At 44.9% G+C, this 25,822-nt stretch overlaps 2 protein-coding genes across 6 annotated transcripts in view; one reads left to right on the top strand and one right to left on the bottom strand.

Moving 5' to 3' along the window:
- LOC115201444 (neurabin-2) overlaps positions 1–20,815 on the top strand; it is a 26,904-nt gene extending 6,089 nt beyond the window's left edge. For both annotated transcript variants that reach the window (XM_029765068.1, XM_029765069.1), the window contains 9 exons: positions 12,000–12,132; positions 12,484–12,604; positions 13,001–13,105; positions 15,873–16,005; positions 17,602–17,754; positions 17,865–17,918; positions 18,323–18,552; positions 18,786–18,879; positions 19,127–20,815. In XM_029765068.1, coding sequence (XP_029620928.1) covers positions 12,000–12,132; positions 12,484–12,604; positions 13,001–13,105; positions 15,873–16,005; positions 17,602–17,754; positions 17,865–17,918; positions 18,323–18,552; positions 18,786–18,879; positions 19,127–19,177 — 1,074 coding nt within the window. In that variant the 3' untranslated portion in view covers positions 19,178–20,815. The remainder of the gene's footprint in view (positions 1–11,999; positions 12,133–12,483; positions 12,605–13,000; positions 13,106–15,872; positions 16,006–17,601; positions 17,755–17,864; positions 17,919–18,322; positions 18,553–18,785; positions 18,880–19,126) is intronic.
- LOC115201443 (histone-lysine N-methyltransferase PRDM9) lies at positions 20,816–25,822 on the bottom strand. 4 transcript variants are annotated; one of them, XM_029765066.1, is made up of 7 exons: positions 25,468–25,822; positions 25,060–25,164; positions 24,850–24,936; positions 24,370–24,641; positions 23,849–23,916; positions 23,566–23,756; positions 20,816–23,369 (listed from the first exon to the last, which is right to left on the bottom strand). In XM_029765066.1, the coding sequence occupies exons 2-7, from the start codon at positions 25,151–25,153 to the stop codon at positions 21,241–21,243; spliced, it is 2,841 nt and encodes a 946-aa protein (XP_029620926.1). In that variant the 5' UTR covers positions 25,154–25,164; positions 25,468–25,822; the 3' UTR covers positions 20,816–21,240. The 4 variants fall into 4 exon arrangements, with proteins under 4 accessions (XP_029620926.1, XP_029620923.1, XP_029620924.1 ...); XM_029765063.1 differs by having other exon boundaries at positions 24,838–24,936; positions 25,468–25,657; XM_029765064.1 differs by having other exon boundaries at positions 24,838–24,936; positions 25,060–25,155; positions 25,468–25,657.

The following is a 25,822-nucleotide window of genomic DNA, read 5'->3' as shown; positions in this document are numbered from 1 at the left end:
CGCATTTTTCCATGTCTTATTTGTGTTTATATGATACCCGGGGTCAAAGCCCGACTGAGCCAACCCCCCCCCCCCCCCCCCCCCCCCAAATAATATTATTATTTTATTTACATTTTGTAGTCGGGACCCGCGGTCCATATTGACCCAGTTCTGGGTCCGGATCAGGACTGTGGTCCGCCAGTTGAGTATGGGAGATGTAGGGAATGGTCGTTGGTCAAAAGTAGTCCACTATGTAGAGAATGGGGTGCTATTTGGTATGTAGTCCTGTTCTCTGCTACCCCAGTTCAGTCTCACTGCCCTGAGGTCTCCAGCATTAACATGGAGAGAGAAGCCCTCGCTCTGCCAAGTCAAGTGTGCGTTGATACTATTAAGTCCCACACTCACACATGCAGCGCCAGCTCAAGCAGCGACTGAAACAGCTCTTGCAGCTATCATGACCATCCATATTGAAGTTTCTCTCTCTCTCTCTCTCTCGAACAGAGTCATGCATCGTCAAATTGCGTTTGACCAAATGAAGCAATTGAATCAATGTTGTTTCCATGTCATTTCACTGAAATGCCGTTGAACCGAAGTGGAGTAGACGTTGAATTGACATCTGTGCCCAGTGGATAGGCTATTTCATAAGATATGTTATATTTCAACCAGTTATGATCACCCATAATTCCAGATCACTTCAGTAGATGACGTTGTGACCCTAATGAGAGTATCAAAAAGAGAACTGTGACATCCTGTAATGTAATGTTTTACATTGGCTCGCCATCTGCGTGGTGTGACAAAGCAGCAACAGCTCATTAGACCTAACAGAGAGCAGAGTGGGTCGGTCTGGGCTGTGGGCTTGTACCCAACAGTAATAACAATAATCTATTGCATCTCTGTCGCGCTTTTTCTAACAGAAATAACACTCAAAGCGCTTTGTGGCTGACTGTCACAGTCTTTTTGATATGTTCAGTCTATTACTACTGTACCCAACAGTGTCTGTCCTCTGAAACAAACCCTCCCATCACACTGACACAGTCCTTCACTCTGTATCAGAGTCTCTTTTGTTGTTGAGATTGATGTGGGTACAGTGGGAATGCATGGGAGTCAGAGGGAGGTCAAATTGAAGGCCCTTTATTTGGTGGCTAAAATGTCATGGTTTAATGACTGCCAGGACTTTGGTCACACAGTATTGTCACTATCTTTTTTGTTGTTGTTGCTGAATCTCTGCGTGTCTCTCTCTCTGCGTCATTCTGTATTTTTCTTCTGTGTCTTTCTTTCGCTGTTTCTATTGCTATCTCACTGTCTCTCTATCTCTGTGTGTCTTTCTCTCTGTCTTTCTCTCTCTCGGTGGTACAGGAAGTGCTCGTGCTTGTCCATTTTTTAGTGAATATTTCTCCCTCATCGTATCTGCTCACTCTCTCTCTCTCTCTCTCTCTCTCTCTCTCTCTCTCTCTCTCTCTCACCCAGACGCCCACACATAGGAGTTGTTGTGGTGACAGCCACTGTGGTCTGTGTCAAATGTATTTCTTTCTTTCTCTTCTCAAACTGGCACAAACAGCATCGCTGGGGTAAAGTTCAGTTCACACTACTGGCTTTGTTCACTCTAACACCCTCCTTTCTCTCTCTTTCTCTCACTCCCTCTTTTTTTTCTCTCCATCTGTCACCATTCTCCTCTTGTTTTATGATAAGTTGATAAAAATAGCAGCATTGTAATCACCTCAGACAGGCCTCTCCTTTGGGTCTGTCTGCTTGTTTTAAACACAGGAACCTGCTCTCCGGTTCCTCATTTCTTATTTGTTTTGTTGTCCTTACTCTATATTTCCTGTTTTACATCACTGTATTTCATAACTGTTCTCTCCTATTCTCCTGGGACAAGATGCTTTGAATTATTGATCCTAATATTGATATATATATATATATATATATTCTTTTTTTATAATCTCCTTTGAATTTGTACCATGTGTGTAGGAAAAACTATCTGCAACGTACACTCTTTCAACCAGGGACAGAATTCACCTTTGTCCCTCTTCAACTATCTTTCCACCTCTGTCCGTTCTTCACCAATCCTCTCTCTGATGAATATTTACAGCCTACACAGTGGCATCCCATAATAGTCGGAGCTAGCTTCAGTCATGAATACACTTTTTTTTTTGCACTGTCTGCAATTCAAACAAATAAAGAATACAAAAATAGTCTTTGATGTGATTATAGCCCAGTAGACTTTGTTGACTAGATATTGAAATGGGTTGAAAACTTATTTAGCAGGTATGTTTGCAAGCGTTAGTAAAATTGAGGGTTTTTACTTGGACCACAAGGGAAGCCAGAGAGATTTAATGCATCACAATGTGGCCAGGTATGATAAAACGGTCTCTTACCAGTGAACCTATTGGCCAGTCATCTCACACACTGTACTACCAAGTGAACCTATTGGCCAGTCATCTCAAACACTGTACTACCAAGTGAATCTATTGGCCAGTCATCTCACACACTGTACTACCAAGTGAACCTATTGGCCAGTCATCTCAAACACTGTACTACCAAGTGAACCTATTGGCCAGTCATCTCACACACTGTACTACCAAGTGAACCTATTGGCCAGTCATCTCAAACATTGTACTACCAAGTGAATCTATTGGCCAGTCATCTCACACACTGTACTACCAAGTGAACCTATTGGCCAGTCATCTCACACACTGTACTACCAAGTGAACCTATTGGCCAGTCATCTCACACACTGTACTACCAAGTGAACCTATTGGCCAGTCACACATTGCCCATGAGAAGGGGAGGGGGGACCAGACAGATTATCAGCAAGGTCATTCTGTCCCACTTTTTTGGCTGTGCTGCACCGTATTATACAGTCTGTGGGCTGCACCGTATTATACAGTCTGTGGGCTGCACCGTATTATACAGTCTGTGGGCTGCACCGTATTATACAGTCTGTGGGCTGCACCGTATTATACAGTCTGTGGGCTGCACCGTATTATACAGTCTGTGGGCTGCACCGTATTATACAGTCTGTGGGCTGCACCGTATTATACACTCTATGGGCTGCACCGTATTATACACTCTATGGGCTGCACCGTATTATACACTCTATGGGCTGCACCGTATTATACACTCTATGGGCTGCACCGTATTATACACTCTGTGGGCTGCACCGTATTATACAGTCTATGGGCTGCACCGTATTATACAGTCTGTGGGCTGCACCGTATTATACAGTCTGGGCTGCACCGTATTATACAGTCTGTGGGCTGCACCGTATTATACAGTCTGTGGGCTGCACCGTATTATACAGTCTGTGGGCTGCACCGTATTATACAGTCTGTGGGCTGCACCGTATTATACAGTCTGTGGGCTGCACCGTATTATACAGTCTGTGGGCTGCACCGTATTATACAGTCTGTGGGCTGCACCGTATTATACAGTCTATGGGCTGCACCGTATTATACAGTCTGTGGGCTGCACCGTATTATACAGTCTGTGGGCTGCACCGTATTATACAGTCTGTGGGCTGCACCGTATTATACAGTCTGTGGGCTGCACCGTATTATACAGTCTTTGGGCTGCACCGTATTATACAGTCTATGGGCTGCACCGTATTATACAGTCTGTGGGCTGCACCACCCAACTCAATGCACACCACAGTACAGTCCTGCTGCATGCAGCCTCTGTGTGTGGTTTCTGTATGTGAAGCTAGGGCTGTGGCGGTCATGACATTTTGTCAGCTGGTGATTGTCAAGCAAATAACTGCCGGTCTCATGGTAATTGACCGTTAACATTTAGCATCTCCTGGCTTCCACGCATAGCCTACAAGCCACTGATGCAGACCTTTGGGACATCTACGTTTTAAAAAGTATAATAAATCAATTTAATATAGCCTACACCATCACAATAAATCCATTTATTTATTTTAGACAAGTCTAAAGAAACATGATATGAAGAAAATGTAGTCTATTTCAGAAGAACAGAATAGAATACTCTGAGTTGTCCTTATGTTAGGCCCTGATCTGGCTATGCCAAATGGCTGTGGGCTACACTAGTTCATTTAGCAGACAAGACTTCCTTAGTATTCCGTGGCATTATTTTATATTATTTATAGTATGAAGAATAGAATTGAACATAAAATAGAAAGGATGTTTTCTCCAAATGAAATCTGAGGGAGTGCGCAAATGCAGCTATTCTGTGTTGAGCGGTTAACCTCTTATAGCAAAGAAATAGGTTCTCTTCTATTCTAATACATTCTAATACATATTCTAATACATTCTAAGGCTGCATGATGTGACTAATGATGATTTGAGAAAAGTTGCATGTTACTTTCACAGCCTGCACACACTTCATCAGTCTCTCATTCACAATTTGACAATCACTTGATAATGCCTAGAATTTCCCGGCTGCATCCCCCTAATGTGGCTTTAAATCCCCCTAAACAAATCCATGCCTTTTGCGCCCAGTGGACGCTGTGCCCTTGGGCTGAATATAACAATTATAATTGCCTTCTTTCATCTGCGTGTTCCGAAGCACCTCTCATTCACATGGCTCTCTCAGATATCTAAATTCTTATTAGCCAATACCCGTCACTTGATTGAGTTCTTCTCACAGGCATCTATCTCAGCTCTGAAGTAGGCTACAAGTGAAGACAGACACATCAGGGGCGCAACTGCGCACGTCCTTCTTATCGAATTCCGAGGTGCATATTCAAGATGTTAGGACTGTCCACATTTACTTTTCATCAGCCAACAAGATGAGTAGGCCCAACGAACAGCAAAAGCACTAGCCTATGAGAAATAAATATTCCAAACATAGTCTGGGACAGTTGTGGGATGCGATAGATCCCAAATTAATACAACCACTAGCATCAAAAAAAAAGTTCAAAAGCAATGATGCTCTTGCAACCAATGAAAACGTTTAGGTTAAAATGTTGATAAACTATTAGGCTATTTCTTCACATTACAAGCGCAACAATCCGCACACGGCATTGTGTGCGAATGTTCCAAAATGCAATCAATTAGCGGGAAAACACAATTTTCAAAAGTGACCACAAATGCGATTATGCATATAATGCTTTATTATAAAAGGTGCATTTTTATGGTGAAAATTATCTTCCCCAAACTGTATGCCAGTTCAGGCTCAACACCAGTTGCAAAGCGTATTAATGTGCTTAATTTTAAGAAGTTACTTGGACAGTTTAGTTGCGATTCAAACCTTATCAAAACATGTAGGCCTACTGGCTAGGCTACATGAGGTGGGGGACTATGATTTGAAAAATTTGGAAAAAAAGAGGCATGCAACATTTCTTGCCTTACTGCACACAAGCTGGGCATCATTCACAAGTGATAATATATCATTCAGCACTCCATCACTCTCCTTCTTGGTCAAATAGCTTACACAGCCTGGAGGTGTTGGGTCATTGTCCTGTTGAAAAACGAATGATAGTCTCACTAAGCGCAAACCAGATGGGATGGCGTATTGCTGCAGAATGCTGTGGTAGCCATGCTGGTTATGTGTGCCTTGAGTTGTAAATAAATCACTGACAGTGTCACCAGCAAAGCACCATCACGATGGGAACCGTGTCTCACAAAGACACGGCGGTTGGAACCAAAAATCTCAAATTTGGACTCATCAGACCAAAGGACAGATTTCCACCAGTCTCATGTCCAACGCTCGTGTTTCTTGGCCCAAGCAAGTCTCTTCTTATTATTGGTGTCCTTTAGTAGTGGTTTCTTTGCAGCAATTCAACCATGAAGGCCTGATTCATGCAGTCTCCTCTGAACAGTTGATGTTGAGATGCATCTGTTACTTGAACTCTGTGAAGCATTTGAGGTGCAGTTAACTCTAATGAACTTATCCTCTGCAGCAGAGGTAACTCTGGGTCTTCCTTTCCTGTGGCGGTCCTCATGAGAGCCAGTTTCATCATAGCGCCTGATGGTTTTTACGACTGCACTTTCAAAGTCCTTCATTTTCCACATTGACTGACCTTCATGTCTTAAAGTAATGATGGACTGTCATTTCTCTTTGCTTATTTGAGCTGTTCTTGCCATAATATGGATTTGGTCTTTTACCAAATAGGGCTATCTTCTGTATACCACCCCTACCTTGTCACAACACAACTGATTGGCTCAAACACATTAGGAGGGAAAGAAATTCACTTTTAACAAGACACACAAACCTGTTAATTTAAATGCAATCCTGGTGACTACCTCATGAAGCTGGTTGAGAGAATGCCACGTTTGTACAAAGCTGTCATCAAGGCAAAGGGTGGCTACTTTGAAGAATCTCAAATATAAAATATATTTTGATTTGTTTAACTTTTTTTGGTTACTACATGATTCCATATGTATTATTTATTAGTTTTCATGTCTTCACTATTATTCAACAATGTAGAAAATAGTAAAAATTTAAACCCTGGAATGAGTAGGTGTCTAAACCTTTCACTGGTACTGTTAATGCGGAAGCTTATACCTTTCCAGACCATTCAGATCTGCAAACATTGACGAGTTAGGGGGAAGGGGTGGCGAGCGCATTGGAACTGACTGACTGTTTGTTGGAGGTATCCCTTCCTTATATTTAGCTTGTTTATGCAGTTTAATTAAGGTTCAATTGTCATCAGGAGACTTAGTGGGATTGAGTGTTTGTTGTAGGTACGTCTGCTTAATTCTCGTAGAGACGTTAAGTGTGTTATACGTGCTAAGATTGTTTCTGCAGTTAGTGGGAGATTGAGTGTTTGTTGGAGATTCTCGGAGGGACATCAAGTCTGTGCTGAGCTTGTTGCTGCTGCGGTTTGATTAAGCCACAAGCCAGCTCTCGGAAACCAATTTCTCACACATATAGTGGGTTAATTGCCACAGATATCCGGTACATTGAAGTGAAATGCTCTGGGACCGCAAGTAGCAGATAGACTGCCTGTTCTGAACTATGAATGAAGATGGCAATAGGACACATGAGACAACCAATCTCATCGCCTTCCATCCCATAATTCTACTTTAGTCAGAGCTTTCTTCAACTACCAAAGTGCCATTTCAATGGGACATGGGGAGAATCTCAACTGCATTGCCTTAATTCCTCACGTCCACTCTCCTCGTCTCCTTCTCAAAACCCATTGGATGAGAATGTCAGAGGGGCGGGATCTCTGACCTTTGCATCCAATGGGTTTTGAGGAGGCCAGGACAGAGGATGCAAAGGAATCAAGAAAATGCAATTGAGATTCTTCCATGCATGGAGAGCAAATAGTATACAGTGAAAATGAACATCTTGTAAAAAAGAAAATAGAATGGGAAGAGCGTCTAAGAGTGTTATAAAAAAATGTGTGAAACGCCCCAGTGGTAATGTTAATAGGTTAGCAGCTGAGCTTGTGGAGAGACTGTGTGGAGAGGAACATGCTATTTCTGTTGTGAGAAACCAACTAAACTCACCCATCAACACCACATCCACACAGCCTATTGGGTTTAGCCCAGATTTGGATTTGTTTTTGGGGGAAGCAACAAGAGGAGGAACAGGGTAATCTGCTTTCTACTAGGATAGCGTTTCCCAAACCCGGTCCTCGGGAATCCAAGGGGTGCACGTTTTCATTTCTGCCCTAGCACTACACAGCTGCTTTCAAATAAATAATTATCATTTGAATCAGCTGTGTAGTGTTAGGGCAGAAATGAAAACGTTCACCCTTTTGGGGGTCCTGAGGACAGAGTTTGGGAAACCCTGTACTAGGAGGATGTGACCACAACGTTACCCAACCACATCCCTCCCAGCCAAGAGCTGTGTACCAAGTGGCATCCTATTCTCTAGTTCAGGGGTAGGCAACCCTGGGTCTGGAGTGCCGCAGGCACCTGGAAGACCAGGTATGTTGAATTTAGGCAATGTACACTGTGTTGATCAAATCCTCGAGTAATTAACCTAGTTTCAACACAATTGGCAGGAAATGCTCAATGCTTCAGGAAGCTTTGTTTCCCCTTCACTACATTTGACCAGGGCCATAGGGACTAGGGTGCCATTTAGGGTGTAGCCTAGGAGCCATTGTGGTAATTGTTGAGAAAAGTATAACATAATGAGGGCATGCTATACCTCCCATAGTACCAACCTAGTCATTTGTGTGTTTTTGTAAAAAAAAAACTAAATGTGGTTGCTGGGGCTTTTTAATATGTGATACATTCCAAGCGGTTTCCCTGTTTGGTTTCCCTGTTCTGACACAAACAGAAGGCGTTAGCTTAGTTTAGCTACTGGCTGCACACACAGCTTTTGTAGGGCGGTTGGTGGCAGAGAGGGTTGGAGGGAGGGGTGTTCCTGGCCATCTGTTAGCCACTGTGACCTATTATCTGTCACAACTGGAGCAGCAGTATGTATCCTGCCCCAGCCTCCCCCTGCCCAGCCCCTGCCCTCCCCCTGCCCCAGCCTCCCCCTGCCAAGCCCCTGCCCTCCCCCTGCCCCTGCCCCAGCCTCCCCCTGTCCAGCCCCCCACCTTAATCCCAATGTTTGTCTCCTGAAAGGGGGAAAGGCTGGCAAGCAGGCTCATGTCACTCATTGACTGCCACAATGCCACCTTCTCTGCCCCGCCCAGCTCAGCCAGTGTTGGACTGTGTGTGCGTGCATACAGTACAGGAGGGAGGGAGGGAGGGAAGCAGAGAGGATATGAGAGCATCATGTAAGATGATCAGTGTCTGTCTGGCCTTTAGTGGGATACTCCCATATAAGGAAGAAGTAAATCTCTTGACTTTGGAAGGAGAAAGTGTTAGCTTTGTGCGTGTGTGTGTGCCATGTCAGTGCGTGTGTGTGTGTGTGCGCCATGTCAGTGCGTGTGTGTGTGTGCGCCATGTCAGTGCGTGTGTGCGTGCGCCATGTCAGTGCGCGTGTGCGTGCGCCATGTCAGTGCGCGTGTGCCATGTCAGTGCGCGTGTGCGTGCGCCATGTCAGTGCGCGTGTGCGTGCGCCATGTCAGTGCGCATGTGCGTGCGCCATGTCAGTGCGTGTGTGTGCTCCATGTCAGTGCGTGTGTGTGTGTGCGCCATGTCAGTGCGTGTGTGTGTGCGCCATGTCAGTGCGTGTGTGTGTGCGCCATGTCAGTGCGTGTGTGTGTGCGCCATGTCAGTGCGTGTGTGTGTGCGCCATGTCAGTGCGTGTGTGTGTGTGCGCCATGTCAGTGCGTGTGTGTGTGCGCCATGTCAGTGTGTGTCTGTGTGCCATGTCAGTGTGTGTGTGTGCCATGTCAGTGTGTGTGTGTGTGCGCCATGTCAGTGTGTGTGTGTGTGTGTGTGTGTGCGCCATGTCAGTGTGTGTGTGTGTGTGCGCCATGTCAGTGTGTGTGTGTGTGTGCGCCATGTCAGTGTGTGTGTGTGTGTGTGTGCGCGCCATGTCAGTGTGTGTGTGTGTGTGTGTGTGCGCCATGTCAGTGTGTGTGTGTGTGTGTGTGTGTGTGTGTGTGTGTGTGCGCCATGTCAGTGTGTGTGTGTGCGCCATGTCAGTGTGTGTGTGTGTGTGCGTGCGCCATGTCAGTGCGTGTGTGCGTGCGCCATGTCAGTGTGTTTGTGTGTGTGCGCCATGTCAGTGTGTGTGTGTGTGTGCGCCATGTCAGTGTGTGTGTGCGTGCGCCATGTCAGTGTGTGTGTGCGTGCACCATGTCAGTGCGTGTGTGCGTGCGCCATGTCAGTGTGTGTGTCCGTGCGCCATGTCAGTGTGTGTGTGTGTCTTTGCCATGTCAGTGTGGGTCTTTGCCTTGTCAGTGTGTGTCTTTGCCTTGTCAGTCAGTGTGCAGGTGATGCAGCCCAGCCTAACACAGGCAGGTGGTACAGAGTACAGACACATCTGGATGTAGGGGACTTGTTTCCTCTGACACGTTTTAATACTCTGTACTGCCTGAACTGTAGTTGGTCTCTGGTCACAAGGCCATGAAATGGGGTCAGGAAGGGCCACCAGCTGTGGCCATTAAACTCAAGGAGCAAACTGCCATGTGAGACAGTGGCTAAATCCCAAATTACACCCTACTCCCTATGTAGTGAACTACTTTTCAATTCAATTCAGAGCTTGATTTGTCCCCTTAAGGGCAATTCTATTAGCGCTATGGCGGTGCTTCAGATACAGAACAAACAGGCACAGATGCAATAAATAGACAAGAATAGGGCTCTGGTCAAAAGTTGTGCCCTATATAGGGAATAGGGTGTTATTTCGGATGCACACAGTTAGAGCTTTGGAGGACCACTTTCAGTTGTTTTAACTGTTGATGTGCTGATGCCCTCAAACTCAAATCTGTACCTCCAAGCCAGTTCCACTGCTTTTTTTCAGTCTTCCCCTCTAATCAGGGACGTGCGACACCAGGTGGGGTGTAGTTAATTATCAGGTAGAACAGAATACCAGCCCGGCCTTGTAGGGTAAGATTTGAATACCCCTGTGCTAGTGCCAGGCTACATCCATTCACACGAAGGCTAAACATATTTTCTGTCTGCTTATAATCCAAATGATCCTAATCCGCCTAGATACGAAGGTAACCTAAATCTCACAACCTATTTAGACCATATGCCAAACTCACACCATTGGTCTACACCAGTCAGAGGTTTACTGGTTTAGGTAGTCATAACGTGTGCCTAAATGTATAGCTCTGAGCTGGCATTTACGTGATCATAGGATGCGTGGTCAAGTGTATGTACTGTACAATGACTGCTTTGATGCAAGACCTCTTCCGGGGGTTCTATTTGAAAACCTTTGCTCCAGCTGCACAGACCTAGATACCGTTTAGCCCAGCCAAAGAAATGTGCCTCACCTCAACCTTCCTAGTATTCAATGATGTATGAAAACAGATAATAGTCCATTTAGTTCTCTCAGGATAAGGTTGGTTGAATCATAAGGGCAATGTCAAATCTGACAAGCACTTCACTGTGGTTGCTACGGAGACAGAAACCATGTGATTTAGACGACACTGTACAAGCAAAGAGGTGTGTGTGTGTACTGACTACTCTGAGACAGGCACAAACAGATGACAAAAGGTAGCAAACATGAAGACCGTTGTAACAGAGAGGAGGAGGGATATTCATTGGAGGGAAACGATTAAAAGATGAGGGGTAATATTGGGAACTGAGGGAGTGAGGAGAAGAAGAAAAAAATAATTTAAAAAACCAGAGGGAATGAGGAGAGTGAGAAAAGAGAAGAGGTTATTGGGGATGGAGGGATGGAGAGAAAAAGAGGAGAGGAATGAGGGATATGAATGGGAGGGTGAAGAGTGAGATGGAAAGAGAAGAGAGGGTAAAGCACAGAGCAGGTCCTGTGTAGCTTAGTAGGAGAGGGGTTATGTGAGGTGCACATGAGCCTCCCTGGAAGACCAGAGAGAAGAGTGGACGAGAAAGAGAGTGTGTGTGTGTGTGGGGCAGCTGCAGTGGCCAGGACTGCATTAGAATGCTGAAGGTGCTTATGTATACTGTCATGGGCTAATTCCCAAATAGCTCCCTATATAGTGCACTACCCATAGGGCTCTGGTCAAAAGTAGTGCACTATGTAGGGAATATGGTGCCATTTGGGATGCAAGAATGCTGTTGGCGCTGAGCTAAAGTGGAAGCTCTGCTCTGAAATGGGTCACTATCTATTCTATGAGAGGTGCTTGGGTTTTATACCGGGGTTGATTTGAGGTCTGTTACCTGAATATAATAGCATTTTGGTAGTTGAAACAAGCTTTAACTGAGGCAAATTTGGTGATGGAAATTGTTTGTGTCCATTTTTTTTAGGTGAATGACGTGACAGTATAACGCACAAAACACTATGTGGTCACCTTTTTCACTGTGTCCCACCTCCCACCTCCATCCACCCTATCAGAACATAATGGAACTAAGGCCCTCTTCTAACACGGATAGAAACATCCTCATACTCAATGATTAACCTGCAACTACTGCTCAATCAGTAAATCTATCAACAATAAAAATATATTTTATAAAGCCCTGTTTACATCAGCAGTTGTCACAAAGTGCTTTACACATGTCCAGCCTAAGTTAAAAGTATGTTTAAACAGTTCTGTAATAAGCTACTTTGTTCTCTTCATCTGTCAGGTGTTTGCCACCTACCCCAACGAGGACTATGATCGTCGGAACGAGGACGTGGACCCCATGGCTGCGTCTGCAGAGTACGAGCTGGAGAAGAGGGTGGAGAGGCTCGATCTGTTCCCCGTCGAGCTGGAGAAAGGTACACCTCAGCTCAGTTACCCCCATAACCTTAATGTGGCAATCTGCCATTCGAAAAACAACAAAGAACATTCCAGATTGCCCACTTAAGAAAACTCCTCTTCACAGTACTGTAAAGGGGAGTTGTATCGCCATTCTCTTGAGACAATCAGAGATCAATCCCCTCACTCAATCAGCACGCATCCATCATCCCTCCATCTGCCTTCCAGTTATCCCTTCTCCCATGAGGAAATTCTGATTTAAAAAGCTATTATGAAACAAAAGAGCATTTCATTTCCATCATGGATTACGATGATTTTATTGTTTTCTCACAGTTCAGACAGTATTTCTCTTCTATCCACTGTGTCCTCAGATGGGGATGGACTGGGTATCAGTATCATTGGGATGGGGGCGGGGGCAGACATGGGCCTGGAGAAACTGGGCATCTTTGTCAAGACGGTCACCGATGGAGGAGCAGCGCACCGGGATGGCAGGTACGTTACAAAATGGTGGCCTTCATCTACAGCTTTTCCATCTATACTCCTGGCAGACTTACCTGAACAGGTTCTGCATGATTTTAATACATCTAAGAAGCAATCAAGCATGTGAGATGAGCCAAACTTGTGTGTCTAGTAGTCGTATTCATGTCTCTGTCTAGCTTGCTGATTTTGATATGTTATTGCTTTTCCACAAATAGGTTTTGAATAATAAAGGGATTCAATTCGGTCGCATTACGGTTCCTTGCGGGAGCAGGTCTCGCTAGCAAAACAGATTTCTATCTCCGAGACGAACCTGTATGAAAGGTTGAATAAAAAAAGGACTGAAAAAGTAAGCATATTATAAGACTGTGGTGCTGAAGTTGTTGTGCTTCTTTGTGTTTCTCCATCCAGGATCCAGGTGAATGACCTGATAGTGGAGGTGGATGGGACCAGTCTGGTGGGGGTCACCCAGACCTTCGCTGCCTCCGTCCTCAGGAACACCACAGGCACCGTCAAGTGAGGATATGTTTTTGGCAATAGTGCGCTACTTTTGACTAGGGTCCATAGGTCTCTGGTAAAAAATTGTGCACAACATAAGGAATAGGGTGGTATTTGGGATGTACACTTCGATGCAACACTCTGATGTTACAGAGGCTTCTAGTTAACACTTTTTCTTTTTAGCAGATTTCTTTTCCTCACCAACTAAACTCAGCAAAAAAAATACTTTTTTTCAGGACCCCTTTTTCAGGACCCTGTCTTTCAAAGATAATTTGTAAAAATTCAAATAACTTCACAGATCTTCACTGTAAAGAGTTTAAACATGTTTCCCATGCTTGTTCAATGAACCATAAACAATTAATGAACATCCACCTGTGGAACGGACGTTAAGACGCTAACAGCTTACAGACGGTAGACAATTAAGGTCACAGTTATGAAAACTTAGGACACTAAAGAGGCCTTTCTACCGACTATGAAAAACACCAAAAGAAAGATGCCCAGGGTCCCTGCTCATCTGCGTGAATGTGCCTTAGGCATGCTGCAAGGAGGCATGAGGACTGCAGGCAATAAATTGCAACGTCCGTACTGTGAGACGCCTAAGACAGCGCTACAGGGAGACAGGATGGACAGCTGATTGTCCTCGCAGTGGCAGACCACGTGTAACAAAACCTGCACAGGATCGGTACATTCCAACACCACACCTGCGGGACAGGTACAGGATGTTAACAACAACTGCCCGAGTTACACCAGGAACGCACAATCCCTCCATCAGTGCTCAGACTGTCCACAATAGTCTGAGAGAGGCTGGACTGAGGGCTTGTAGGCAGGTTGTAAGGCAGGTCCTCACCAGACATCACCGGCAACAACTTTGCCTATGGGCACGAACCCACCATTGCTGGACCAGACAGGACTGGCAAAAAAGTGCTCTTCACTGACGAGTCGCGGTTTTGTCTCACCAGGGGTGATGGTCGGATTCGCGTTTATCGTCGAAGGAATGAGCGTTACACCGAGGCCTGCACTCTGGAGCGGGATCGAGGTGGAGGGTCCGTCATGGTCTGGGGCGGTGTGTCACAGCATCATCGGACTGAGCTTGTTGTCATTGCAGGCAATCTCGACGCTGTGCGTTACAGGGAAGACATCATCCTCCCTCATGTGGTACCCTTCCTGCAGGCTCATCCTGACATGACCCTCCAGCATGACAATGCCACCGGCCATACTGCTCGTTCTGTGCGTGATTTCCTGCAAGACAGGAATGTCAGTGTTCTGCCATGGCCAGCGAAGAGCCAGGATCTCAATCCCATTGAGCACGTCTGGGACTTGTTGGATCGGAGGGTGAGGACTAGGGCCATTCCCCCCAGAAATGTCTGGGAACTTGCAGGTGCCTTGGTAGAAGAGTGGGGTAACATCTCACAGCAAGAACTGGCAAATCTGGTGCAGTCCATGAGGAGGAGATACACTGCAGTACTTAATGCAGCTGGTGGCCACACCAGATACTGACTGTTACTTTTGATTTTGACCCCTCCCCTTTGTTCAGGGACACATTATTCCATTTCTGTTAGTCACATGTCTGTGGAACTTGTTCAGTTTATGTCTCAGTTGTTGAATCTTGTAATGTTCATACAAATATTTACACATGTTAAGTTTGCTGACAATAAACGCAGTTGAGAGTGAGAGGACATTTTCATTTTTTTCTGAGTTTACTACTGCTTTGAGAACAATTAGCTACTGAGAGAGAATAGAGTTGCCTTGATTGACGTCTCTCTCAAACACTTGAATACAGACAGGTTAAATGACTTGGCCCTGTATAAAGTTGGGCCCGTCAAGTCTAATCCCTACTCTATTTTCTTTGTAGTACTGCGTGACGCCAGACTCCGTTAAAGTTTTCTGTATACATTTTCTTCTTAGTTTTGCAGCGGCTTTAGACTCTAGAGAAGACTGTCTAAATGACCACATCCTCCCACATACATACTGTGTAGACCAGGGCATGCAGAGTAGTCAGTCATCAGAGGTCAAATAGGGCCATGATGAAGAGCGACATCTTCCCTTCGGAGATACAGCAACAGAACCACAGACAAAGCTGAAACTCACATTTGAACCATGGAAGAGCATAAAAACATCACCATCATGCTCACAGCAGGCATCAACATAATTATCATTCTGAAATGCCAGAGGGGTCTATTTGTGGCTGACTGAATGGGGCACCAGAGTCGCCTGCCTGTTCCTCAATCCCCAGCACTGCTTTGTCATCGTATACAGGCTCATTCATTCATAATTCTGGAACTAGTGATCAGTAGAGCTATGAGGGGTAATTGTTACTGTGTGGTGTTCCTGTGTGTGTGTAATTGTTAGTGTTGTGTGACTTTAGAGATGTCTCATGCATTATAGATCAGTAGACGGGGAAGGAAGGGTTGAGGCAGGCAAGGCGGTCAGTTGGGCCTATTCATAAAAATGTCAGCCATGGGAATGGATGGGTGAATGAGGATGGGGGCTGTGTTTAGCATTTAATTACCTGATAGTTAACGGGGGTAATTCTAAGGCTGTTGTGGTGGTCTTGATAACTGACTGACTATGGCTACTCATTCTGAACTGCACTACTCGGATTCCTCTTACATAGCTGAGGAGAGTATTACACTGAAAAACACGTCTCTCTCGGAGCATATTGAGTCAATGTTGAGAGGTTATATAATTCAGATGATTTAACCTCTTGCTAAGGGACCATATAGAGGTTCCTCTTATTGCAGTCCACATAGAAAGCCATTTTCAGAATCGGTGTAATTGTATGCAGGTTTCTGATTGGTCGGGAGAAGCCGGGCGAGCAGAGTGAGGTGGCCCAGCTGATCCAACAGACCCTGGAACAGGAGCGCTGGCAGAGAGAGGTGATGGAACAACGCTACAGCCAGTACATGGACGACCAAGAGGTAGGTCTACAACCAGTCCAACCAGTCTGTAACCAACCAGTACATAGATGACCAGAAGGTAGGTCTACAACTGGTCTACAACCAGTTTACAACCGGCCTACAATTGGTCTACAACCGGCCTACAATTGGTCTACAGCCGGCCTACAATTGGTCTACAGCCGGCCTACAGTTGGTCTACAACCTGCCTACAGTTGGTCTACAACCGGCCTACAGTTGGTCTACAGCCGGCCTACAGTTGGTCTACAGCCGGCCTACAGTTGGTCTACAACCGGCCTACAGTTGGTCTACAACCGGCCTACAGTTGGTCTACAACCGGCCTACAGTTGGTCTACAACCGGCCTACAGTTGGTCTACAACCGGCCTACAGTTGGTCTACAACCGGCCTACAGTTGGTCTACAACCGGCCTACAGTTGGTCTACAACCTGCCTACAATTGGTCTACAACCGGCCTACAGTTGGTCTACAACTAGTATAGGTAAGTCTACAACCAGTCTACAGCCAGTACATGGACAACCAAGAAGTACAGTACAGATGGACAGACAGACCACCTGATAGCAGGGGAGTTACTACCAGAACTTGTCCAATAAGAATACAGATGTTTTCTTTATGTTGCTAAATGTTTTGCTACTCCGCCTTAAAGAACATGACCCTGAACACGGCTAGTTTAGAGAGAAACTGAAACCTGGTCACTATTTGAATTTTTTAAAATTAATATTACGCTTTTTAGGTACATTTTTCCCTCTGTGTGTTCTCTTTTACCCTTTATGATTAAGATGGTGTATGTGTGCCAATCACATCTTTGTCAGAATTGACCCAAAGCCGGTGGCTGTATCTAGTGAGCTGAATGGGCGTGTGTCCACAGCTACGCTGTTACTGTTCAGTATAGCCTCCAGACAGTATAAACACAAGTCTGCTTCTCACATGACACCCTATTCTTCCTATGGGCTCTGGTCAAAAGTAGTGCACTATATAGCCAATAGGGTGCCATTTGTGATGCATACCAACAGGTCAGTTTAGAGAGCGTAGGCCAAATAGGATAAATTAAATTCTGTCTCCCTAGGACTCCTTTTTCAAAATGAATCAGTTTCTGATGTTTTGGCCTCTTCATCTCTGGGTTGTTGGGTTAGAGATTTTAGAGTACTTACAACCCAAAAGGATGATTTAACCTCTATCCAATCAAAATCCTATGAGGATGCAGGGCATTCTTATGTTCTCCATCTTATTACGTTGACATGCAGAATGATGGCATAATGGTTGAGGGTTTGTTCTGTGTTCCCTCCCCCAATCTAGGAATGCTCTTCAATGGTGTTATACGCCATCTAGTGGCCAGTCTCAGCACCAACCAACCATTTATTGTTTTATTTTACCTTTATTTAACTAGGCAAGTCAGTTAAGAATACATTCTTAGAACCATGATGCTGTTATAGTAGCAGCAGTCGCAGGCAATTATAAAAATGCTGTGAAATGGGATTGATGGAAGCATATTGAACCTATTAAAATATGCAGACACTTTGGCCCTGTCAATTAAGAGCTGGAGATCAATTAAACCCCAAACCGAATAGTTACTTCGGGCTCACCGGTCCTCTCTCTCCCCAGGATGGTGAATATGGTACTGATGAGGAGGAAGATGACGAGGAGGAGGTCAGCCCCACGGAGCCGTCTGCCATCGAGGTGTTTGACCTGGCTGAGAACGAGGACATCTCACCCCTGGAGACGGACCCTGAGAAGCTGGCCCATAAGTACCGGGAGGTGAGAGAAACCATTAAAGTTAAAGGGCGGTGTCACCCTATTCCTTATATACTGCACTACTTTTTGGACAGATTTTGCAACAACTTCCTTAACTCTCTCTCTCTCCTCAGCTTCAAATAAAGCATGCTGTAACACAGGCAGAGATCCAACAGCTGAAAAGAAAGGTAGGTTAAGTTGTATTATGTAGCTGCAATGCTATGTTGTCTTAGGTCTCTCTTTATGTACTGTTGTGGTGTCTCTCTTTTTCGTGATGTGTGTTTTGTCCTATATTTTTATTTTGTATTTTTAATTCCCGTCCCCGCAGGGGGCCTTTTGGTAGGCCGTCATTGTAAATAAGAATTTGTTCTTAACGGACATGCCCAGTTAAATCCAGTTTAAATAAAATAAAAAATATACATATGTTTTGTGATTGTTATTAAATGTTATGTCCCAATGTATAATTGTACAGTACATCTCCTACTTAATTAATATTCAGTGGCGTTTACAGCCAGTCCGTTTCTCTACCTATGTTTGTGTGTGTGTACTTACCCGCATCTGTGTGTGTGTGTGTACTTCTCCACACTCCCAGCTGAACCGTGCAGAGCAGGACAAGCAGCGCTGGCGTATGGACAAGAACCAGCTGGAGCAGACCCTGCAGGAGAACAAGGACCGCATGGAGAAGCTAGAGGGCTACTGGATGGAGGCCCAGAGTCTGTGTCAGGCTGTGGACGAGCACCTGAAGGAGACGCAGGCCCAGTACCAGGCTCTGGAGCGCAAGTACAGCAAGGCCAAGCGCCTCATCAAGGAGTACCAGCAGAAGTAAGGCCGGGCCATACACACACACAGAGGTTGCATTGCTACTAGCGTTAGCGCAGTGACATGCTAGCTGTTCCCATAGACTTCCAGTCATGGAGGCATTGACTATCCATTTAAAAGTGCGTCTCTGCAGAAAAATATTTTTGCAGAGGCAACAATTTGGGCCACCGCTGCTAAATTAATATAGGGGAAACACTGAGTGTGATTAGTGTCTCTCTGTGACGTCTCATCTGTAGGGAGATTGAGTACCTGAAGAAGGAGACTCAGCGCTGTGTACAGGACGGGGCCGAGGCATCACTGAAGGAGGAGTCAGGACAGCTCCATGAACAGGTAATAGTGGAGACTGATGGCTATATGTGTGGTTCCTACACCAAGGTTTGTGTGTTCGATTCCTGCTGGGGCCACCAATAAAAAAAATGTATGCACGCATTACTGTCAGTTGCTTTAGATAAAAGTGTCTGTTAAATGGTATATATTATATATTTCATTGTGTGCAGCCATTGATGAAGCAGAGCATTGGTAAAGTTTTTAGTAGTCTATCATAATACGTAACCATAACTTTCTGTGTTACTTGCAGGTAGCAGATCTGGAATGCAGGGTTGAAGAGCTGAAATCTGAACCTTTATAAAAGCCTTGTTTCCTATGTCTCTTCAAGAACATTAAGTGAATACCAGGATGTTATTGTATTTGCAGTGGACCCAGGGTATTTCTTGCCTCAAACTTTAGCTTGGTTTGCGGTTGCATACATGTACCCTCAGGCTTTGTATTGCTGCATATAATCTCTTTATCTAACAACCCTTTTAATCCTGTTTTTGTTGTTTGTTTTGTGAATATTTCCCATCTGGTAATATTGCCAATGGCTACTGGTTTGTCTGAGTTTAATCAACCACTTTCTTAACATTAAAAAAATACTGGCAAGAACTTCTGTGGAGCTCTAACCGTTGCTGTTCCTCATTTTTTCCAGTGTTCAGTATTTAGCCATTTGATAGAAAATAGTGTTTGGGTGAATTAGAAAACCAGGCTTTTGATTTCAATTGCAAAAACAAATTCCTTTTCTTTGTTTTGTGATGTTTTATTTTCTGGGATTGTCATTTTACAGCTGTAATACTGTGTGGTTTATCAAACAAAGTTTGGTTTGTATATATTTTTTATTAATACATGTAAAACATTTAACATGTATGCACTAATGGAGTCAAGAGTTGGTGCATATGATAACTTATGTGACTGAGGAAGACGTGTAATTGTAAAATGTTGACACTGGAGAAGATATAGAATGATTGTGTTGGTGCTTCACTGGAATGGAAGGGAAAATAAGAGATACCGTAGGCTATCCATCTCCTTCTACAATTAGATCAGCAATCCAACCTTTGCAGGGGTTTGGCACTCAGCTTCAGTCGACTGCTGCTTACCTTTCAGAGTTAACCACCGTAGAGTATGTGTGTCGTTAGCCAGTCAACTCTGCTACCCAGTAATGGCTACTGATGCGATTCAGTAAGACCATAGTAAACCTTCAGTAACAACCCCTTTCTTAAGTAACTGAACTTACATAAAATAACTCATTGTAAAAAGGACCAGAAGAGAAAGTTTCCAAATCTGCTGTGCTACAAAGGGACATGGACAAGATTTGAAATCTGATCGCTTTTAATTTTATTGTGGATGTTATCAAAGATGTGTTCATCACTGACAACTGGGGCATGTTCATTAGGAACCAAACAGAATAAAAGGGACTGAAACAGGGAAGGACTAGGCCTATGTGGACTTGTCTGTTGTGTACCCTAATGAACACAACCATGGACTTCGATGGTGATGAAACATCACCAGCAGCTATCGTGCACTCCCCATTCCTGACTGTAGCACATGGAATCACTGCCAGGTAGTATTCACCTGCTTCTTCACAGTTTGGAGGGAAATTTACTGTAAAAAGCCTATTTGTGTCAACTCCCATACCAGTGTGTTTGTATAGTTAAGATGACTGAAATATTTGCGTTGTTTATATGGTAAACGCCATATGTGAAGTATTGGATTAAAGCTGGTAAGATAAGCAATGCAAAGAAACGAGTGATGATGGAAAGAAAGAAAAACGGTCTAGAATGGATATTTGTTGAATTTAAGAGGCAAGACCTGGGTGATTTCACAAAGACAGTGTTAGATAATTTTATGAAATGAAATATCTCATGAGCATGTTATGTATTTTCATAAGATTTTAGGCTTGTACAGGGCACATGCTTTGCATTATATGTTTTGTGGAATAAATGGTGAACTGTGATACAGAAGTCAGTCATTTTTTTATTCATTTTCCATTTTCCTCATCTTCAGTTTACAAACTGAATTGTCCTCCAGGTACAAAGATACACTACATAACCAACAGTATGGACACCTGCTCGTCGAACATCTCATTCCAAAACCATGGGCATTAATATGGAGTTGGTCCCCCCCTTTGCTGCTATAACAGCCTCCACTCTTTGAGGGCTTTCCACTAGATGTTGGAACATTGCTGCAGGGACTTGCTTCCATTCAAACATGAGCGTTAGTGAGGTCGAGCAATAATAAAACACAAATCGCATGCTTTTACTTGTGTTGTAAATAGAATGGTATTCTGATCGGCGAATGTTGCTCTGCTACAGAAATATCAACTTAACCAAGTGTTTTCAAATAAACCCAATAGTAAATAGTGTGGGTGGTGCAGCCAAATTATGAGTGCATCTTTTCATGGTGTCTCGTCAGGTGATAATTTCGTGAAAACCTTTTGACACACTGATCACACTTGTACAGTTTCTCTCCGTTGTGCAGCAGCTGGTGAGCTTTCAGACTCTGAGGTCGACTGAAGCTTTTCCCACATTCAGGACAGGTACATGGTTTTACCCCAGTGTGTTTTCGCTCATGGCGCTTCAGATCCCCAGACTGACGGAAGGTCTCTCCACACTCTGTACACAGGAAAGGCTTCTCCCCTGTGTGTATCCTCACATGCACATTCAGCTGTCCAGAGTGGCTAAAACACTTCTCGCAGTAAGAACAGCGGTATGGCTTCTCTCCCGTGTGAATCCGCTGATGCTGTTTAAGGCTGTAGAAACAAGAGAAACCTTTTCCACAGTCGTTGCACAAGTACCGTTTGGCTGTGACTGACTGGAAACACCTGTGAGATTTGAAGCATTTAACATACTTGTAGCTCTTCCCACACTGAAAGCAGAGGTGGACCTCTCCTCCCTCTGCGGCTTTCTGCTCTGGCGGAATAAGGCCTGAGCCCAGGCCTGAGGCCTGAGAGACATACTCCTCAGGGTGGTGTCTCTTAACGTGCTTCCGGAGGTACCTCTCCTCGGTGAAGGAGAATTGGCAGTAGGAGCAGGGGACAGCTTCAGAGCTCAGCTGGATGTCCTTACATACTTCTGCCTCCAGGTGGCGCTGTAGACCGGCAGCCTGACTGAAGAACCTTCCACAGCGGGTGCAGCAATAACGCATATTTTCCTTCGGGTGCTTGTTGAGCTTGTGCTTCTTCAGGGTGGTGTACCGTTTGAAGGTAACCCCACATGTAGGGCAAGAGTACGGCGGCGGCCCCACCACGACCTGGATGCACTGATGGGATTTGAGAGACTCTGGGTTGTCGTAGGTTCCCTGACACTCAGTGCAGCTGTACTGGGCCTCTCCAACAACATCTCCCTCCATCTCCTCATCCATGTCCATAGCATCTGAATCAGGATCTGAATGGGATCTCTTCTTGGTACCGATTTGTCTTTGTTTCGGTGCGTTTGCCTTAGTTTTGGCTTTAGAGGTCCTGGTGGACTTTACTCTGAGGTTCCTTAGTCTCTGAGAGGGCGCTCTTCCAGTCTGGGTCTCTGTAGGTGAATCATTGGTGGAGGGGGGCTCCGGTTCCCAGGCGCTGTCAGAGGGCGGCCGGGGCAGATTCTCCCCTCTGACCTCTACTACTCGACGCTTCTTCTTTGTTCCGTGAACTCGTAGCTGGTGCCTCGCCAGGTCATACCCCTGAGCAAAACACTTCCTGCAATGGGGGCAGCAGTAGGGTCTGACGTTGGAGTGGACAGCTCGCATGTGTCTTTGGAAGTGGCCCTTCTGTTTAAAGCTCTTCCCACACTGAGAGCAGCTGTTGGCCTCCTCACCTGTTTGTGCTGGCTCATCTGTCTGGGGCTCTGTATGTAGAGCATCAGAGGGGACTTCTGGGGATTCGGGTTTATGGGTGCTCTCCCCTCTGACCTCTACAGAAGCCTGCATTTTGATGACCTTTTCCCTTTGGTCATGGCTCTTCATGTGCTGACAAAGGCTGCTCTCCACAGTAGAAGAGAATGGGCAGTGAGGACACGGAAATAAGACAGAGGCCCCTGTAGGTGGAGCATCGGAGGTGGAGGACTCAGTTTCCTGGGTCCTGTCAGGGAATGGCTGACTCTTCCCTCTGACCTCTTCAGACATAAACTCTTCTATTCCCTGCTTCTTCTTCTTTCCATGAACTCGTATCTGGTGCCTGGCCAGACAAGACAGCTGAGCAAAACACCTCCTACAATGGATGCAGCAGTACGGTTTCACCTTGGAGTGGACATTTCGCATGTGTCTCTGGACGTGGCCCTTCTGCTTAAAGCTCTTAGGACACTGAGGGCACCGGTAGGCCAACTCACCTACAGAGGACGACGACATAGGGTCTGGCTTCACATTGCCGTTAGAAAGGTGATTGTCAAGCTCACTCAGTGCAGACGCAGGTGATAGGTCCAGAGAGTGTGATTTCTCTGTATGTTTTTGAAGGTAGGACTTGGTGGTGAATGTAAGCTGGCACTGACAGCAGAGGAAAACCTGAGACGACAAATCTGTTCTAAACTCTGAAACAGAGAGAAAAGAAGAGGCAAAAGTTAGGTCTTACTAAACATTACTAAAGTGACTGGCATTCTTTCAACTTTTTTGAGTTTGAGAAATGTAATATTCCCTATTATTATTCCTTATACACCATCACATAAGCCTTCTAGACGCCCTGTGCCTGAGCAAGGTCGTAAAAGGAGGACTGGGAACGATAAGTACCTGAAGGGGTGCACTTTCGGAGCCAGATTTGGTCAGAGGGGTCCCTAAACCTTTCGATGAATCTGCCCCCAGGCCAAAACAGGAACTCATCTCCTGGGAGGATGGAGCGGCAGCAGTGGAAGAAAACAATCCCCCTGTACTGGAGTGCTATGAGATTACCCTCCTCTTCATTACGAGCACAGTTAACATACCTGAGAGAGAGACAGAGAGAGAGAGCGCAATGTGACTTAGACAGACAGACAGACAGCGTGTAGAATAAGTGAGGGTACGTCCTATAAGTTACCTCATCCAGTTGGAATGGGTGTCTCGTGCAGCATCGATGTACTCAGATTCACTCTTACTGTTCCAGACCTGAAAAAAAGCTATGCTTTTATAGAAAAACATGATAAATAATCTCAGCTGACTCGGCACAACAGTCATAAAAAGAGTATAGAGACAATGCTTAGGATTTCCACGGAATAGCACTATAGGTGCACCCAAATATCACCCAGAGTCCTAGGGCTGTGGTCAAAAGTAGGGAATAGGGTGCCGTTTGGGACACAGTTAGTTTCACACAAACTATAGTACAGTGTTTTGTACATTATTTAACCTTTATTTTGACAGGGAGTCAAGCTGAGACCAAGGTCTCTTTTACAGATGAGCCCTGCAAATAGAAAAATATACACATATATCACTACGAAAAGCAAAAGAGAGATACAAAACACATCATAGGAAACAAACACACTATTCAGTAAAAAGGTCCTAAATCAGCCATCTGAATTCCCCTACATATCACAATTGCCCAGTATATCAGCACTCACTCACCTCCCAGGAATAGTCACTTGCTACTGCTCTTTCCCTGGTAGTCACCTCCCCCTCACAGGGGCCAAAGTGCATTCCTGGGGCCACAGTTGGCCCTTGGTTTAGGACCCCCAGGCCTGCCCCTGGGATACTGGATCTGCCTACCACCAGCCCATGGGGTAGGGTGAGGAGGGCCCTCTGGGGTATACCCATTGGAGTGGGAGAGTCCAGCATGAAGGACAGACCACCTTGGACATCACACTGGTCTTTGTCAGAGGCATGACACTCCTCACAATCTGTAAAAATAGAAATACAAAGTGATAGGCCTAAGTAAGCTGGTACAATCATGTGGTAAGCTAAACTGGATATAACATGGCCTTCCACTTACCAACTGTAGATCTATGCAACTATGATTTGAAAGATGCATGCAAAGACCATTGATGGCCTTGGAATTCAAGATAGTCATAGTACACAGAATTTGTTCTCACTCACAGAGGTCATTACCGTTGTCATCTAGAAGTTGATGATCCTCCTCTTGGCCTTGTACCACAGTGTTCACCAATATATTCTGGACGAGGCTGTCAGAGAACACTGTGACAACACAGATCCAGTGAGAAAATTGAGTATATGACAAATGTTCCTGACACAGGAATACATGACAATCACAATCTGAAACTCTGATTGAATGTGGCTACTGTAGCCTGAGTACCACACCTGCAGAGGGGTTGTCTGTAATGATTTGGACTTGGCATCCCTCCTCTGACACACCAGGCTCTGCCCACTCCACGACGATCACTTCTTCAGACATCACTGTAGGGTCTATAGTCGGTTAGTAGTGTAGCAATGGCAGTGTTAGCAAGCACAACACAACAGCCATGTATCAGGACAAAACCTTCACCCTGTGTGATAAACTATGGCAAAAGCCATTTGTCCTGATAATATACCAATTTCACGAATTAATTTAACAGTGCATTAGCTACTAAAGAAAATACAACATCTAAATGTCATAATGCACAATGTTGTTGGCTAGCAAGCTACATACAAAATAATGCTAGCTAGCAATGTGGAATTAGCATTATCTTGCAAGATAGCTAGCTAATGTTCAAAATAATATTGACACACCTGGACAACCTGATCTTCTTGAAACCTGTAATTACTAATAATCTTCGTTATCATTTAGGTACTAGTGTATGTCAATTTTGGAAAACGGATTTGACTTTTGAGGAGAAAATTCATGAGTAGCTTCTCCTTCTTCTTCAAGTTGTTTTGATGGCGGATCGCAACCATTCATGGGTAGCTTGTAGCGCTGTTCCCTTTTCATGACCCGGAAGTGAAAACCTTCCACAACGATGGCTTGCCTCTAAAATGTGACTTTTTGCAATGATTGATTATGCTTTGATGACCAGAGTATTATTCATACGCTTTAGTTGTTCTATACAGTAACATAATGTCATAAATTACTTTACATGATGAATGA

Source organism: Salmo trutta, chromosome 10, assembly GCF_901001165.1.
Source record: "Salmo trutta chromosome 10, fSalTru1.1, whole genome shotgun sequence".
NCBI lineage: Eukaryota > Metazoa > Chordata > Actinopteri > Salmoniformes > Salmonidae > Salmo > Salmo trutta.
This window is presented reverse-complemented; position numbering and strand designations above follow the sequence as displayed.